Source organism: Papaver somniferum, chromosome 1, assembly GCF_003573695.1.
Source record: "Papaver somniferum cultivar HN1 chromosome 1, ASM357369v1, whole genome shotgun sequence".
Taxonomy (NCBI): domain Eukaryota; kingdom Viridiplantae; phylum Streptophyta; class Magnoliopsida; order Ranunculales; family Papaveraceae; genus Papaver; species Papaver somniferum.
This window is the reverse complement of record NC_039358.1, coordinates 166,129,524-166,148,339: the sequence shown is the minus strand read 5'-3', so window position 1 is coordinate 166,148,339 and position 18,816 is coordinate 166,129,524. Positions and strand designations below refer to the sequence as shown.

The following is an 18,816-nucleotide window of genomic DNA, read 5'->3' as shown; positions in this document are numbered from 1 at the left end:
CGAGAGATCTTATGGTCCCAGTATCAAAGGGTTCCGGTTCCACATGTAAGGTCAATAATTGTAATGTAACTTAGATCCATGTGTAAAACCAGGTCTTCAAGAGTATAGAAGAGTTGGATCTGCTGTTGTGTATCATTGTTTCAAGTTCAACAACAATCTTCATAGGGAAGATTCTTGTCTGTCGCAACTATTGATGTCAACAAACACCTCTTGTTTTTTTTGACGGTAACTGTTGATACCGTTTGTTGTCCTGTACAGCCTCACTTAAGGGAGCTGCAGCACCTTAAGACCCCTATTATACCAGTAAACCAAATTCATAAACGCAAACTAACTCATGAATCCAGCAGGTTTTACACAGCAGCGCCTATTAGGTTGCATATCATGTGGTTAAGGGACTCTATCGGCTTTCTCCCAGGCATTTTAAGATTACAGACCCTTTATTGTGCTTGGGCATTCGATTCTCTTCAGGTGCGCATATAGCTTTAGTATTCAGCATCCCATACACTTGAGAGTGGTGAGGTGTGGGGGAAATACATCTGTAAGGGTGCAGATGAAATAATACAGCAGCAGCATATAGGACTGATTTTGATGAATGCTTCAGCAACATAGACAGACTCACAGGTCACACTATTATCAGATGTTGCAGCAGTATAGGTTTGTTTGGTTTTCAACAAAGTTTCAGCAGCATATAGGACAGGGCATGATCACCAAAAGTTACATCGTTTAAAACCTGCATCTGATTATTTATTTTTTGAACAGCAACCTGTATCTGAAGTTGGTAAGCGAAGTAAATGTCTTCATCAATTCCTAATAGAAACAGAAAAATTAGAGCCCTTCCATGACAACAAAAAACATATATACCGAAATGTTACATAAAATATTAAACATACTTTGATCTCATCTTTAATTCTATGTACACCATCGTACATAAATATCCTACATATTTATCAAACAATTCAAGAAAATATCGTTAAGAACGAAAATGCTATACTCACAACTATTAGAGTGCTCTTCTATTTTTATGTAGTACTACTTTTTCTCCATCGAGTATAACTCTTCTTTAATCAATTGGTTTTGGGGTAAAATTTATGTTCAGTAGTGCCAGTATGACTGCCTCAAACCCACTTATCATCGGCCCTCAGTAATGATATCTGAAGCAGTGAGAGACACCGAAGATGAGAGTGAATCTCGAAGCTGCTCAAAAGTTGGATGTCCTCCATAAGATGATTTAAGTAGATAGTTAGACCACATTGCAGTTGATTTCATCTTATCAAGCAAACAAACCTCCATTCCTTCTTCATCCAATTCATATGCAACATGTTCTCCTTCCAAAAGCTTCAAAACTTGCCTCATTGTGGGTCGAACTGACAGATCAGGGTATGCACACAACAACCCCAACTGAAGAATCCGCTCGACCTCATCACTGTCGAAACCACCTTTTGCCTTTAACCGAGCATCTAATGCAGACAACAGTTCACCTTTCTCCATCAAACCCCAAACCCAATCAACCAAAGGAACTTTCCCATCCTCAATGGGTCTTCGTCCACAAACAACCTCTAGAATTAGAATACCAAAGCCAAATACATCTGTTTGGGCAGAAGCCCGCCCAGTTCGAATCACTTCAGGTGCCATATATCCTACTGTGCCAATAACCCTAGTTGTGCTGGCTGCCTGATGTCCGTGCCCATGCATTCGAGCTAACCCAAAATCACCTAATTTTCCATTCATTTCCTTATCAAGCAATACATTACTAGCCTTTATATCTCTATGTAGAACTCTTGATTCCCATCCTTCATGCAAGTATAGAATTCCAGCCGCAACATCTTTCAAGACTCTCATTCTCTCTTCCCAACTCAACAAAAGACTGTCTTCACATTCAAACACTCTTTTGTCTAAACTCCCATTTTCCATATAATCATAAACTAAAATCAAACTCCCTCTATCTCTTTTACACCAACCTCTTAATGCAACTAAGTTTCTATGTTGTAACCGACCCAAGCTCGAAACTTCAGCTAAAAATTCTGTAATCCCTTGATCATTTTCATGTGAAATTCGTTTCACCGCAACCTGAATCCCACCCATCATAACCCCTTTATAAACCCTTCCATTCCCTCCAATCCCAATCACAAATTCATCACTAAAACCATTTGTTGCAGACTCAATATCTTGATAATTAATTCTATGTGGCCAATACTCTAACTCCCAATCTTCCATTGCCTCTCTCTTTTTCTTCAACAACAGTCTCCTCTTAGCTAAGAACACGTAAACTCCGGTACCCAAACCAATAACAATCATACTTGACACTATAATCCCAACAATAAACCTTACTGATCTAAAAACAGAACTCTTAGGTTCAACAAAAGAAGGCAAATTTGTGTTGATCAATAATTCACTTATGGAAGAATTAGAATTACTAAAACTCCATGCTAAAATTCTATGATTTTGAAATAATCTCCCTGTTGCAGCAGTAAAACCCACAAACATTTCATCAAGCAAAACATCTGTAAGATCATAATCCACACTAATCATATTCTTTGAAGGTCTTTTCTTTCCGGCAACACCCATTGAAACATTAAGTTGAGGATTCAAATAATCAACCCAAACTTGATAATTCACAGCATTATTCAATTTCAATTCATCAAAATCTTTACCATTTTCATTCCAAATTCCAGCTGGGTGAGAATAGGTTGAGGTAAGAGAATTCACATCAACACCCACATGATTACTATTAATATCATTAAATTCTTGATTTTGAAAAACGTCAAACTCAATACCGAACACATGGTTCTTTTGATTACCATTATTAGTTCGATTAAACAGACCAAGATGGTTAGAAGATGTTGCACCTGCTATACTTGCTGAAGGAGTGAATATAAAAACAAGACCATGACCTCCTCCTGCTTCGTTTTTGAGTGGAGCCATTGAAAAAATAAAAGAAGTATAAAAAGGAAGAAGCTTTTTTGATGATGTATTTGTTTTTGTTTTGATTTTTGATTTGTATAAAGCTCTACCCATGCTGAAAGTTGAAGCACCTGTTAGAGAGAGTATATTTGGTGATTCTATAGTTGTGTTAGGTAAGAGTATAAGATCAGAAGAATTGAATCCATTGAATACAAAATCCGTTGCATATGTTGGTGGTAATATTAAGAATCTGGGTAGTAAGAGGATTAGATAGAGAAAATAAATCGCCATTCTTCCACGGAAACAGTAACAGAGAAAGCTAGAAGTTGGCTTTTTATTTTGATCGGTAAGAGAGAAGTGGTTTTATACGGAACATACATTTGGTCGTGGATATTTTTCCAACAGTAAAGTAAATCTTAGTGCCAACAGGCAACAGCCAAGTAACATCGGTGGCACCATCCTTTTCCTTTTGGTTGTTCTTTTTTACAGAACAAGTAAAATAAAAGTTAAACTTACTGATTTACTCATCGAATTACATGCGCAGTCTATTTTTCAAACTTTCAGACACATTTAAGGGTTTTGGATAAGAAGAGGAATACAGCCCAAACGAAGTTTGGTGAAGGCGACAGCCCCCATGGCTCATAAAGTCGTGATAGAGAAATGAAGTGAAACATGAAAATGGAGATAGACGGAGTTGGTCATGTTTGACTAGCAAATGTATGTGCATACTTGTAAAAGTAGAAACAAAGAGGTTTGTATGTACTTTGACTTACCAGCGTCAATAAAGAGAAGTAATTTGATTAAAGAGTTTAATTAAGTCTAGGAAAAGTGGTTAAGTGTCTGCTTAGGAGTAAAGTGGATTGAAATTACAGAAAATGTGTCATTTGTCCAAATATTTTTAAAACATGGTTCAAATGGACGAGTAAAAAAAATAGCAAAAATGAAACTGGATTCATCCTGGTTTAAACTTAAAAAAGAACGAGGATGAAACTGAATGCATCCTGATTTAAATTAAAAATAAGAAAAAGTATTTCAAAATGGGTAGGATGGAACTGTTTACATCTGGTTATTTTTACATTCTTGTTCATTTAAACAGTATCAAATTTTACATGTCTTTTTCATCCAGGAATTGTTGATTTTGATCTTTTTAACCAATTTTGTGTTGAAATTAGTTCTTAAAAAAAAAACTTGCGCAATTTATTCGCCTAAGGGTGATTCCAGTGGAAGGAACCTAGCAAATGTGTACATCTAGAAGGCATACATCGGACCGTGAAGTAGATGTTGGATTCTCGTGGCAGATTCAATATTTGAAGTTTGTTGTTAGATTTCATTTCATAGTCATGCTATGCACTTAATCGTGGTACATGATGACAGTAAGACTGGGTCTTAAGGAGCTTCCCAAGCTCTTCCCAGTTGTAAAAACAGTGGCCTAAGCCCCCTCTTCCTTCTCCCCTTCCCTGGTCCGAGAGAATCCTATGGAGCTTCACAAGCTCTTCCCAGCTGAAAAAACAGTGGCCTAAGCCCCCTCTTCCTTCTCCCCTTCCCTGGTCTGTGAGAACCCTAGCGGGAAGTCTCAGACAGACAATAGTTAGCCGTTCTTAAAAAGGTAATAATTTAGTGGGGCTTAGAGAGATTTAACATAAAAATCGAACAACTTATATGAACCGGATAATCATTATCCGTTTTTGGTGAATTTAGTGAGACCAACAAAGAATTAATTGGTGGACCCAATAACTTAAAAACCAAACAACCATTATCCGTTCTTCTCTTAAAACCAGGAACCACCACAAGGGTTGGGCTCTTCCCAGGCTGATGTGTAAAGGCATTTGGGAAAGCTGGGAAGCTCCGTAAGACCCAATCTAAACCAGTTATGCCGGAGACATGGGTTTTCCAAGAGTACCATACAAGCCACGGTTTTCTTGTTGGCCTTGTTTTCACATCTATTGTGGAAGAAAATATTGTACTGAAATTTTTGCATTTATTCCGTCTGGGAGAAAATATATGACCTATTTTTTTCAAAATTTTCTTTCAAATCTCAAGAGAGAGAAACCTACCAATTCCAAGAAAGCAAGCAAACATATCAGCTAAGTGAGTTTACCCAAACGGTTGGTTCTAGTGTGAAATGCGCTACTCATCCTGCCCAAAAAGTACAGTCCTGAACTGCTGATGTTACTTGCCACCATTTCCTGACAAGAAAATTGTTATGTACTAGATTACCTTTTTAGATGAAAATGATACCTTACATGGTCAATATTAGCAACCGCCTCCTACGTCGGTGCGAAAATTCCATGAGAGTTCTTTCTTGCACCTGTTGGCAGAAACTGAAGGAAGAGTCTGAACACTAGTCTCCAGAATATAGACAGGTGATACTTGATAAAGAACATTATCTAGTGTATAAACAGTCTGCGAAAGTAAATAAAGAAGGCCATAGATAGATGTTTCAGATGTTACACTAACATGAAACATCTAATTACAGTCTGACATTTGCGCTTTGTACCCTAATTTCTATTACATCCTATTACCCCCCCTACGTGGAACTTCGTGGAGATGTAAACAGTGGCTGATTTTTTTACCTTACAAAAAAATGACACCGTTGCAATACATAAAACATTTTGATGAATATTTGCGTTAAAATGGGTGTTGAAAAGGTATGGCTGAAACCTGCGGGAGCACCATTCGTTACGCGCCTCCACCACTGAATGTAAGTACTTGATGGCGAGCTGGTCTTTGGTGGTTGGCTTCAGCGCCACCTTGATGAAATCTCCTGACTTTCTCTTTATCTATACGTGCTCGTCGAACAACTTCTCGGATCTGTCTGTCATGATCCTTGAGCATCTGGTCTGTGTTCCCAGATGGAACTAGTAGTGGGCCAGAATAGTGGATTTTGCGTCCCTTGGGTCCGTAACCCTGCTGAGAAACAAAAAACAGTTTATTGTGTATATGCATCTTTGAGTGAGAAATTCCTAATAAAAGAATAATGAGTAATGAGGATCCAAAGCTGATAAAGGAACTGAACAATTCACACTGAAAAATAAATAAAACAAACTCTTAGGACAAAAAATATGGAATGTAATCGAGAAATTATACCACAGCAACGAAAGCTGATAATAGAGGAAACAAGAATCAGTTGCCATAAGATATAACACATTATCACATGCTCAGGCAGTACATATATATGGAAGTCACGGTACTATATCAAACACATCAGGGATCATATCAAGTTAAAAACTCCTTCCAAAATAATATTGATCTACAAGAAAACTACATGTACCCAGCACATAATTCGACAAACACATAGAAATGTAACGCCATACTAACTTCTAAATTTGGAAGGAAAAAACAGGAATGATTTCATTACCAGGAAATGTGAGTTCTATGATCAACCTCTAAGATTAGGTAATGTTGTCGGTATCCAGAGGAATACAAACAACACCCATCATACTCATGAAAATCACAGCATATTCCAACTAACACCCTAGCAGAGCCAAAAAATCCAGTTAGGACTTGACTTTAATATCTATATATACTTTGAACTGAAGCATCGTTTTTATGGTTTGAATTACGAATGATTTACATAACCAGAATACTGGCAACTCATTTCTCCAACCAAACACTTATTTTTCATCTTTTAAGCACACTCAAAATCCGACGTCCAAGTCTAAGGTGCGCAACAGCAGGAAACATACATGCTGATCTGAAGAGACGGACCATAAAGCTAATGGATAATGGCTAAATAAAGACAAGCCAGATATTTGAAATGCGTCAATATTTCAACCTTTGCGAAGTTAATTTATGAGCAGGAGCTCTCTCTCTTGTGACCTAGATTAAGCCAGTATCTGGTTTAGCAAATTCTTATAAGAATTTTTTTTTGTAGCACTTACCATAACTTGGTCCCTGTTGCTTGACCTAGCAGCTTCCTGTTGATGGGAACCTGACACACCCTGCCCATGATGACCGTAATAATCCTGTCCTCTGGTAGAGCCAGAGACATCATTGAATGACCCCGGCAACCTGGCAAGTTTTTTTGCCTCGGGTTGTGTAGAAGAAGATTTTTCTCTGCGGTCATCAGACAATAAGTTCCTTGCCGCTACTAAACTGGACAAGGTTGACAAGTCTGCCCCTGTTGACATTTTTGGAGCATCATCCAGGTTCTTCCCAGCCTTTGACCATGCTGTTTGGTGAACCAACGGTCCTGAATGTGAAGCTCTCCTATGATAATTTGCCTGGGGATCTTTACTTGCCTCTTCGGCCTGTGATTGCCTAGGTGGGTCAATAGGAAACCCAGAAGCAACTTCTTCCTTCTGAGTGTTGAACATCTCACTGCGGCTCCTAGAGTTGGACTGGCTTTGTCGTTTCTGAAAGAATAACCAAATAATCAGTTGAAATGTGCAGCAAAGTTTGTCAGCTAACGTAAAAAACAAACTTTTTAACTGAAGAAAAAAAAGAAGGAAGCAAAAATGCTGGTCTCAGTGATTGTATTGAAAATCAACAACATAAACTCAACGAACAAAGATTTGGCGGGGATGCTAACTGAATTCCTAACAAACAAACAAAAAAATCTAACAGATCCTCCAGAACTTTCCTTGCTGCCCAGTTGAATATGAACAAAGAATAAAAAGAACCAATACACTTCAGTCCTCTTATAAGTTATAACAAATCTTGAAACCAAGGAAAAGATTTATTTCTCTCTACGCTGCTGATAGAGTATTAGCCTACAGTCAGCATACATCTTTTGACTTTCTTGTGTAAAGCCATCACTCCTCTAACCCTTTTTGCTTGCTTGAAGCGTACGTGAACTCTTTCCAACCATATGATTTCTGTCACACCCACACAACAGATGCTGTGAGGGAATACATAGAAAGAAAAACTCTGATTTCTGTTCCTTCTGAGGGGGTCATCTGGAGGTAACTTCTTTGCCGCCATTGACAATGACAGGCTTGAAAACCCGTAATTATGGAGCTAAGCTACCATAAGTTCACTACTATATCTTTGGTACATGAACCAAATAGCTGCTACACCACATCATTTCTTCCATGTTGGAGTGGTGAGAGGCGATCTTACTCATTAGAAGCCAGGCCCAATTACCACACCGACACGCAAAGTTTGAGTTCATTCTCAACACATAAAACCATCTAATAAAACAAAAGGCCAGAGGAAGATAGAGTTAGCTCATAGAACATCAGTACAGTACCTGCATGGACATGATTAGTTCGGCATTGGCACTAGGTGCAGGGATGGCCCTAGATTCCCTTGGTACTTTTCTTTCAAGGTCGGCCCTTTGTCCCTTGGTTCCAGCTGTCCCTTGCCTGTCAGTATCAATCATACAATCAGTAGGGTAACTACACTGGTTCAGGAAATAAGCACATGCATTAAGATTTAAATAATGAAATTCAAGTTAAACTTAATTATTTGTTGTTGACTTTTTCCTGCTGTTGTTGGGAAACTACATGGTTATATAACTTTGAGTGCAATGAACTTATAATTGCCACATGAAGAATATCAGCTAAAAACCATATCAGGTAAGCTTTATTGCCACATGGTTATATAACTTTGAGTGCAATGAACTTATAATTGCCACATGAAGAATATCATCTAAAAACCATATCAGGTAAGCTTTATTGCCACATGTCAGGGTGTGACACAGCTATATGCCTATAATACAAATAAAGAATGGTCAATGTATATGAGCATCTTTATTAGTGCGTCTAAAAATTATACATGGAGGTCTTAGTTAGACCTTCATTTCTGAAGGTTTCCATACGAATCACAAATAAGACCTTTTAACATAAAAATTGTCTCTAATGGTTGAGGCCTTATATTAGATTTTAAAACAAAGATAATGATTAAATCATTCAAAATGGCCATGTGGAGGTCTAAGTGAAAGTTTAGATAAGACTTATTCTTCGACATTTTCTCGTCCATGTCATCACTCCTACTTTCTGGAATCCTACAGTTGGAGATGAAATTGTAAAGCAAGGGTCTAAAGATCCTAGTTGGCAAACAAAAATGGGAGATGCTCTAGATGTTCTTACTCTCTAAGCATGGCATTCTGCTTCCTTTTTTCCCTAAAAACTAGTAGCGATGTTCTAACTCCCTGAGCATGGCATTCTGCTTTCTTTTTATCCGAAAAACTAATAATTTAGAGTACTTTTGCAGATAAGTGTGACCGCTAAATTTTGAATGCCTGAATTCATTAGACAAAATGAATATCTGTATATTTTGGTCCCTACAGTGCGGATGTGTACAAAATTAGATCTGAAGCATGCACACCTTCTAGCTTCTTCATCTCTTACTTTTGCATCGAACTCTTTACATGGAGGATACTTGGGCAAGCTTGAAGGATCACAAGCAAGTGGTTTTGTTGTAAAGAACTGAAACATCAAAAATACCAAAAGTAAATCAACATGATGAAGCAAAAAAAAAAGTGGTTCCTTCCCTAAGGTACGAATAACAGAGGCAAACAAGTTGCATGAGAAGAACAGGAAACACGACGGCCAAATAAGAGACTAACTCTTTCTGTTATCTGAAACTGTATTAAATTTCAAGCTGCACATTACTGGTTTTCAATGGATCAGATTCATACCTCGCCCTTTAGAGCATAAGCTGCAGTTCCACGATTTGCAGGATCTACTGAAAGGAGTGTTTCAATGAGACTTAATGCGGCAGTAGGGAAGTCTTTGAATGTTTCCGCAACACATCTCCTATAAGGCTGTTGGGGCTTAAAAATGGTTGCATGCGGCAATTTTGACTTTCGCCAATAGTCCTCAGATGGTGAACCACAAAGCTTGAAAATCTTATGCAACTGCTCTACCTAGAAGGGTGAAGATACAAACAAATATAACATCCGTTAATAATGAACATTTTCTCAGTAACATCTGGGCATTGCTCCATCCAACAACAAAGAGAAACTTAAAAGCAATAAAAACTAAGAAACTAAAACTGCTTCACACAATATTGATGCATAAAGTACCTCAGTTCTCCCAGGCATGATTGGTTTACCCGCATATAATTCTGCCAGTATACACCCAGCACTCCACAAATCTACAGCTATCCCATAGTGAGTGGCTCCAAGTAAAAGCTCAGGCGGTCTATACCAGAGGGTTACAACACGGCTTGTCAAGGCTTGGTTTTGCTTAGGATCAAAAAAACTCGCCAACCCAAAGTCTGCAATCTTTAAGACGCCACTGTTATCAATTAGAAGATTTGAACCCTTTATATCACGATGTAGAACGCCACGACTATGGCAATGTTCAAGTCCTCGAAGTAATTGCTGCATATAACATTTAACCTGCCAGGAAACTTAAAACCTTAATCTATGCTCCGCGTGAGAGGCAAATTTGGCACTTCAAGATAAATGGCTAAAGTAGTGATATGCCACACGCATAACCTTGGACCTATATGACATTGGACATAATAAACAGTACAATCGCTTCAGATTGACTACCTGTGACTCCGTAAACTTGAGACCTGGAAAAGAAGCAAGCCCAGCAAGATCGTGTTCCATGTACTCAAAAACAAGGTACAAGCTGCTAGACATTCGTGATGTTACGAGGCCTTCAAGTTTTATAATATTTGGGTGATCAAGTTTACGCAGAATGTTAATTTCCCTTGCCATGAATCGAACACTTTCTGGCTCCAGGTTGTCAAATCGTACTTTCTTTAGAGCAACAATTTTTCCAGTTTCAAGATCACGGGCCCTATACACATTACTATATGTTCCTTGCCCAATCTGCAAAACTGAGACTCCATCAGCGCAAAACAATAACGTTTCATCAAACATCAACCTAACGGTCGAGATCATAGTAATTAAACAACACTCTGTAACCATTTTAACCAATAAAAGAACCAGCAAGTACCAAATCAGCCTTCGTCTTAGTACTGCTGGGCATTTCTTAGTCACAAGTACAACCAAAACAGTACAACAAGAATGCAGGGAAAGGAATGTCATAATAAAACAAGCAACACCTTTCTTCGCACATACAGCTAAAAAATCACATATTTCATACATAAGGAGGTGCACCAGTTTGTTGCCACCAAAGGAAAGAAAAAGAGATTCCCCAAATAAACAGGTATGAGTATAACCAGAGTAAGAGCTCAGCAAAGCAGATTGAAGCTAATTACAGAGTCGCAGTAAACTCCCAAATTTGTCATATAAAGTCAAATCTATCACTGATCCTACATGTGGGTTCTGCAATTTCTACAATTAAATTCTAATTTATTACTCATAGGAAGTTATCAGCTCTTAACCCCCCAAAAAAGAAAAAATCAGGATTCTCTCTAACTTGTAAACAATCGCTGTTCCCCACTCAAGCAATCGATCAAAATACCCAAAGAGATGAAATCAATCTCCTTACCAAATATAGAAATTTGAAAACAGATTAAATTTCAAACAGTAACTCTAAATTGCAAGAATCATAAACAAATAAAAGAAAGCAGAAAAACGTACTTTATCCATCTTTTCAAAAGAATCAGCACGACGTGGTATCCAGCCTTTAATAGCTTCACCAGCAACAGCAGCTAACCATGGAGGCCAACCCGCAGCTACATGTTCACTTTCAATGCCTTTAGGACTAATAGCAGCCTTTGGATGTTGTTGTTGGTGATGTATAGAAACAACCTCACTTTTCTCTTTTTTCCTTTCAACAAAATTCTCTGTAGACAAACGATTTGTATGTACTTTTTGTTTATTATCAATCACAACAACTCTTCCTCCGTTTCCATTTCCATCTCCTCTGCTATTAGGAGGCCTTTCTTTCTCTTTGAAAACTACTTCTTCCCCTCTCCTTGATGATACACGTCTTGGTACTGCAACTCCTCCTCTTAAATCAGATGATGTTTTATAATTACTATTATTACTGCTTGATATTCTCTCTTTTGCTGGAGGACTTTCTTTACTATCTTCTATTGCTGATGGTTTACCACATACACAACCCATTTCGAAACAAGAAACAATTCTTCAAACCCAGATTTCTTCTTTTTGGAAAATCATCTTTTTCCAAACCCTAAAAAGAGATAATCAAGAAGTAGAGCATGACAAGAATCAAAAAATGAAAAAGAAAACAAAAAGTGGAATTTGGACAGGAAATCCTAAAGACATGGATCTAACTATAGGGCATAATAATAATAATAATAATAATAATAATAATAATAATGTAAGAAGAAGAAGAATAAGGAAGGAGGAAAGAAATGTTTGTCTGAATTCTTCTTCTTCTCTCCCTTCTTTAAAGAAAAACGGTGTTATTTTATTTATTTTTTAGAAAATAAAAACAAACAAAAACAAAGGGGTTTAAAGCCGGCATTTGCAAAGACGCAGCCATTATTAACACAACAGTAAGAGTAAGTAGTAGTAGTCAAGAACTGAACAGCAGAAGAAGAAGGGAAAATTAAGAGACCGGCTTTAAATGCTTTGCTTTTTCTATTAAGACATTCTTTCTCTCTCTGCTTCTACTTTAAAGCATTTACTATTTCTTCTCTCTCTTTAGATTTCCCTTTTCTTTAATAAGTTTTGTTAGATGAAAGGAATTTATGTTTACTTCTTAAGGACTGACCGTCAGATTATTCTGATTAGTTACTGCTTGAATTATACAGGTTATTTGAGACAGGTCCTGGGGCACACTACCTATTGAATGTTCACGTGACCCCTCTGATTGGGTTTGTTTCCTTTGTTTTGGTTTACAAGGTGGTGTTTTTCTTGGCTATATGGTTACGGGGTAGTAGCTGAACAAATTGAATGCGGGGCGATAGAGAAAGCCGTTAATGGGGAACAAATATTAGGGTTGGAAAAAGTTGCTTTAGAGTCGGATTGTGAGATGACACTAAAGAAGGTTATTATTGGGGCGTCACACTTTAATAGAGGGATTTTATTTGGATTCTTAGTATCCAAAAAAAATGGTTATGGGATATCCTAATACAAATACAAATATAAAATGTCTAGATTATCCTTTTAACTAAAATAAAAACTTAAAAACCTAATTTCTTCTACTCCAAATCAAAAAGAAAAAACTGCTCCTCTTCTCATCTTTCTTCTCTTCCTCTCCTCCACAGTACCTTCAATTTCAATTCAACTTCAACTCACTTGAATGAAATCAAAGTAAAATTAGGGTTTCAGTTACGTTTCTGCTAGTGTTACGTCTGGGTACGATACTAGATTTCCAACCGAAATTTAATTTATGAGGAACTTATGTCTAGGTTTAGTTTAATTCAACCGTAAAATTGGATTTTACGTCTAGGTTTAGTTGGATTCCAACCGTAAAATTGGATTTGCATGTTGTGTTACGTCTAGTTTAGTTGACTGAATTTTCCTTTCGTAAACCTAGCCGTAATTTTCAATTTTACGGTTCGTTTTTATATAGGATAAACCTAGACGTAATTCTTCATGTATCTTTCAAGTAATCTTCATGTTTGATTACGTCTAGGAAAATGCCATGTATTTTCCAACCGTAAGTTGTTACGTCTAGGTTCGATTTTTTTTTTCTCTATGATAACCTAGACGTAATTATTCATTAACCGTAATTTTTTTTCTTTTTTCTCTCTTCTCTAATTTTTCTTCCCACAAAAACTTTGTCCAAGAATTCACCAAGTATATAACAAAATTCATTAATTTAATTATTATCTAATTAAATTAAATTAAAATTAACTAAATAAGGGTTGCTTGGTCATTACAAAATTATTTGAGATAAGGGGTTTTTGATATTACTTATGGGTGACCCATTTTTGTCCTATTAGGTGACGCCCCTCTAATGAAATGTGATGCCCCAATAATAGCCTTCATAGTAAAACCAATCAATGAGGACGATCCAAGTGTTCATCGGTCAATCCAAGGTTTTATTTTAGATATAAAACAAATAACACAAAATTGGTTAAAAAGATCAAAATCAACAATTTCCGGGTGAAATGGACAGTTAGATTTTGATACTGTTTAAATGGACAAAAATGTAAAAATAGGCAGGATGTAACCAGTTTCATCGTACCCATTTTCAAATATTTTTTCTTATTTTTAATTTAGACAAGATGTATCCAGTTTCATCCTTGCTGTTTTTTAAATTTAAGTTAGGATGAATCCAGTTTCATCCTTGCTATTTTTTTTTTGATCATTTCACCCAAACTATTTTATACTCGTCCATTTGAACCGTGATTTAAAAATATTTGGACAAATGACCCATTTTCCGAACAAATTATGGGTACTTATATTTTTGGTTTTTGTAATTCTGTGCACAGATTAGCTAATAGTGTAGCTCATTCTCTTGCAAAAAGAGATGATATGGATGATTTTGAATTCTATGACAACTTTTCACCGAACATAACAAGTTGGTTGATGAAAGACTATCATAATGTAATCTCTTTCGACTAATCAATAAATCTTACATCAAAAACAAAAAAAAACAAAAAAAAAAAAAGTAGCAGAAAGTATAAAAGTAGAGCTGCACAGGAACTGGCCCGGAACCGAAAAATAAGACCAGCACCGATAAATTCGGACCGAAACTGGAGCAGGGGATACATGTAATGGAAACAAATTTAAGAATCTAATGTAGTACATACCAGGATTGATAATGGCCCTAGGATCAAGACTTTAGGGTTTGATAAAGATGATATAAGTATTGATAATTGATTGATAAAAGATTGTTTTTCTAAACAAGAAGGCATAGCCTTTATATAAACTAGCATGACCGACTAAAAAGAATTCTACCTAAACTAGGAAAATAAAGGACTTGCAAAGCAAGTAAGCTAAAACAGATGCAAGGGATCAGCAATGATTGTTGATACAAACGCAATGGATCAATAAATATTGTTGATACAGACAAAGGGATCAACTATAATAGTTGATACAATAAAAATAGGTAGATGTCCTACGTCAGTCCCCTTTCTTGAAAGAAATTCGCCCTCGAGTTAGCTAGTAAAAAGAACTTCATTCACTCCGTATGTTGCTCTGGACTTCGAGTTGTCATCACATAATATGAGTTCTTTTCGTCCATGGAAGTTGTAGATTCCACGTTTAACGGTTTACCACGATCAAACACAAAATTTATAGCTCTAGAAATCATAAACCGAAACATCCAAAAAATGAGTCTCAAAGCATGACAAGAGTTGTGTTTAAGTTTCCCACGATCAAAGACAAAAATCATGTCAGTAGTGTTGGTAATGAAAATTATCCAAGTTGAGACCACCACAGGTACAACAAGTGTATCTTTCAAGTTATGAGCTACACCTTTGAAAGCGTATTTGATTAACTCAGTCCTTCTCTGGACTAAAAATAACTCTTGACTTCAGTATCAACATTTTTGTCTTGAAAAAGAATCCACCAACCAAGTCTTCTATCTTCGACATACCGTCTGCCGTTAAGTATGTCATCTTGAAATCGTTCAACAAATAATGATACAGCAGAATGCGAAAAAAAATATGGTATTAATGAAGTCATGTAACCATTTCCGGTCGATAGTAGCATCAATAGTTTGAAATAGCACCATCAATAGTGTAATTCCCACGTCATATTGCTCTCTTGTTGTTGAAACTACTTTGCCTCTCTCAAAGTAATTACCTGGATAAATAATTGTTTGATTGCTTTCGAGCTTCGATACCGATCTTGCAACAAAAGATATTTGAGCTGGATTATCGCCAAACTCCCAAGCTCCTGTGATACTCGTTCTTGTGAAATATAGAGTGATCAGGTTACTGCCAGAAAATGTGTGGAAGTTCGTCTTGTACCACGTCAAAAGTTGTTCTGGAATGGAAGAATCTAACATCCACCGTGAAGCACTTCTATCATACAATTTCAAATCTTCCAGTATTGCTCCATTCTGCAATTTTGTTAACGTAATATCACCGGATACAAATTCTGGACGAGTGATACCAACACCCGTTAACTCATGAAAAACTCCATATTTCTGGATTCTCATCGTTGCATTCAGAATATCAAAGCTATACTTCTTTAGCTGCAAAGTAACGAATACTGCGAAAACATCAACTCTTGATGAACTTATTGGTTCACGTATAACTCTTAAGCTCAGTTGTTGTCGAGTGCAATATGTCTTCACTTCTGGTAACAAACAAAATAAACTAAGACTATATCCCTCTGCAAGAAAAATATTGTCGAAGTCGCTTTCCATTCGGATTGTACCGATAGTTGAGCTGAGATGTTGTAGAAGTATGTTATGGCACTGTCCGTTGAACCCCAAAGACGTTGAGATTGTTTTTCCAAACAATTTTTGTACGTCCACCATGACTGACTCCATACCAGTAAAAGAGATGTTAATTTTTTCAATCACATGGGATACACACCACCGTGATGTATCAGCTTTGACATTTCTAACAAGCTTGGTAGGTTAATAAGAACTCCAGGAATCTGTTCATTCTTCCGCTCATCAAAAACACCATAGTTCTCGCAACGAAAGCGAAACAAATGTAACTTGCCTCTTTCATAGTAATTAATGAAGTAATCTGGCAAAACTGAATCGAGTAGACCTGTTTCATCATAAATGACAATGTCGGATCGAGAACCATTGGTTGTCAACTCAGATAGTAAGGATTCACTAATCTCCACCTGACCATTTTTGCAAACGAAAACATCCCATGAAATAAACAGTAAAACAGATCTTTCATACGTGCCTTCTTAAACACTCTAAATATGTCCATAGCCTCTTTTGAATACTCATTCATTGAAATCCCGTACTTCAAGTTATTAGGAGCCGACTTAAATGACCCTTTCTCTTTTAATACCTTTTGAACTTCACCAATGTCTGTCCAAAATGTAAAATAGATTACTGGATGCATGTCCACCAGGTTTCCATGATCATCTTTGTTGGTTTCCACCCTCAAATTCGTGTAACTTTTCGTCCAAGTTTGGTACGCACGCAGTAACTCCAGGAAAATATACCATATTCTAGTCACAAAGAGGAGTAGAAATTTCGCTGCGTGCACTAGGACTGACGAAGGGAGCTCGAAGAACTTGAAAAATATTTGAAGGTATTCCTTCATGCTACCGCCAGTTCGAATATTCACACTTCCTTGATCGACACAATAATTTTCGAAAATATCTTTGTTATCACCAGCTTCCAAAACACCATAGTAACATGTAGTCTTCTTAGCTTTAGTGTCAATAGCCTTGTCGACGTCCAAGAAACTGGCAGAATTCCACTAAATATTGTTCCAATTACCGAGATGATATTTGTAAAGTCATGAGGAAGTGCAGCTTTAGCACAAAATAAAACATGGTCTTCTTCAAAACTGCCACTCAAATCATTACCGTTAGGAATTAATTTGTTTAAAGTGGCTCTAATATTCAAAGATCCATTTCCTGCAACATCATAATAATGTAGATACTTACAAATCTCCCATGTGCCTTCGTCATTACTTGTCCAATGTGTAGAATAAAGTTCTGAACTAACTGAAGTTGAAGGAATGAAAGACGCCCTCTTTTCTTCGAGTGCCATAAAGGCTTTATGAACTGCAGTGGATATAAATAAGCCATAGAGACGATCACGTATATGGAAATTCTTAAAATGTGCACGACATTCGTATTGGCACTCTGAATCCAAAGTTACAGATTCTCCATATACCGGAAATGTTGAATCTCCACGAATATGGCAACCTCTATACAGCTTCAAGACAAAGGCCAATTTCTCAGACGGCGCCAACAACTCTAATTTAGTACTCACAGATGATATGATATTAACGGCAGGTGTTAGAAGTACAATATTCCACCAGTCGACAGAAACAACAAGCATTCCGTCTTGTGCTAAAACAAACCTAGTGACTGAATTCTTATTATAGAATTTTACTTCTAAATCTTTTGCCAACGATACTCTTTCAGCTTTTGAGAATATACGACCGCGAATTCTTCCGGCATAGTTCTCAGTAGTTATATCTTCTTGAGTTCGACATACAAACTCATCGGCAGAAATATATGGAGACAAGCGAATTCTCATTGGTTATCCCAACGAGTTGAGCCTTACCAGGGTGTGTATCCAGTGGACACATAACTTGATTATTATCAACAAAAGAATGAAGAGGCATATCAAAATCAGAAGTTAAGCTAAGATCAGATGACTTACCATTAAGTTTAGATAAATCATGTGATTCTTTAAGGACCAAGCTAGCTTGATTTTCTTCCTTATGAACATGATTTACTTCGTCTGTTTGAGAAGTAGTTTTCATCTCTCCCTCACCAATTGATGTTACGGATGAAGATGAAACCTCTTGAGTTGACAATGAATCATTAAACTCCTGTGAATCATGCAAAATCTCTTCGACCAGTTGTTTTACTTCTTGCGTAAGAACAAGATTTTTTTTATCTGTTTGAGAAGAAACTATAAGAACTGGTTCAAACGAAACCTCATGGAACTTCCTAAAACATTCCACAAAATCTTCAAACTGTGCTCTTGTAATGGGTTTAACATTACTCTCTTTAGAAACAAGCGGAGCTTTGTCTACTTGAGTTTTTTCTTCTTCTTTAGAAATAACGTTTTCTTCCCCTGGAACAACAACTTCCATCTCCTTTTTGTTAACTGATGTAGCCGAAACAGCTACGGAGGCATTAGAAGACGATGATTTCTCTGGAACTGCTTTACTATTACGTGAAATATTACTGGAAATTTTGGCGAAATATTCACGTTTAGCTTCAGTGATCGCAATCCTATGTTTTTTCACGTTTAGCTGCGGCAAAAAGAAATTTGTCTAGCTTCTTCAATATTTGTGTTTTCTCTTCTCTGGCACGAAAAAGTATGTTTAGTTTCCATGCATTTTTCTTGTCAGGATAATACGTATAACGAAGCTTAGAAAGTTGCTCCTTATATTCTCGAATACTTGTTAATAATTCGAGTCTAAACTGCAGATTTTCAAAAGCTACTTTTCGTTCCATTGCAAAACTTTTTTGCGAATAAAAGAAAAAAGCTAGGTTTTTTTTTTTTTTTGTAAAATAAG

At 36.8% G+C, this 18,816-nt stretch overlaps 2 protein-coding genes across 3 annotated transcripts; both read right to left on the bottom strand.

Moving 5' to 3' along the window:
• Positions 1-839: 839 nt before the first annotated feature.
• LOC113306942 (L-type lectin-domain containing receptor kinase VII.1-like) lies at positions 840-3,276 on the bottom strand. The gene has a single exon (XM_026555866.1). It carries the CDS (start codon positions 3,190-3,192, stop codon positions 1,129-1,131), a length of 2,064 nt encoding a protein of 687 aa, XP_026411651.1. The 5' UTR covers positions 3,193-3,276; the 3' UTR covers positions 840-1,128.
• Positions 3,277-5,248: 1,972 nt separating this feature from the next.
• On the bottom strand, positions 5,249-12,331 carry LOC113306932 (probable serine/threonine-protein kinase At1g54610). Of its 2 annotated transcripts, none has more exons than XM_026555858.1 (8): positions 11,348-12,331; positions 10,346-10,630; positions 9,872-10,189; positions 9,485-9,712; positions 9,172-9,272; positions 8,093-8,207; positions 6,783-7,256; positions 5,249-5,808 (listed from the first exon to the last, which is right to left on the bottom strand). In XM_026555858.1, exons 1-8 carry the CDS (start codon positions 11,834-11,836, stop codon positions 5,581-5,583), a joined length of 2,238 nt encoding a protein of 745 aa, XP_026411643.1. In that variant the 5' UTR covers positions 11,837-12,331; the 3' UTR covers positions 5,249-5,580. The 2 variants fall into 2 exon arrangements, with proteins under 2 accessions (XP_026411643.1, XP_026411634.1); XM_026555849.1 differs by having other exon boundaries at positions 5,249-5,811; positions 11,348-12,329.
• Between the last annotated feature and the right edge of the window lie 6,485 nt (positions 12,332-18,816).

Excerpts from the sequence above, each read along its gene's own strand:
- LOC113306942 (XM_026555866.1), bottom strand. The coding sequence starts at position 3,192 with ATGGCGATTTATTTTCTCTATCTAATCCTCTTACTACCCAGATTCTTA.
- LOC113306932 (XM_026555849.1), bottom strand. The coding sequence starts at position 11,836 with ATGGGTTGTGTATGTGGTAAACCATCAGCAATAGAAGATAGTAAAGAA. Across the intron at positions 10,631-11,347 it reads CTTTTGAAAAGATGGATAAA|ATTGGGCAAGGAACATATAG; the intron begins GTACGTTTTTCT and ends TCAGTTTTGCAG. Across the intron at positions 9,713-9,871 it reads TCATGCCTGGGAGAACTGAG|GTAGAGCAGTTGCATAAGAT; the intron begins GTACTTTATGCA and ends TCACCCTTCTAG.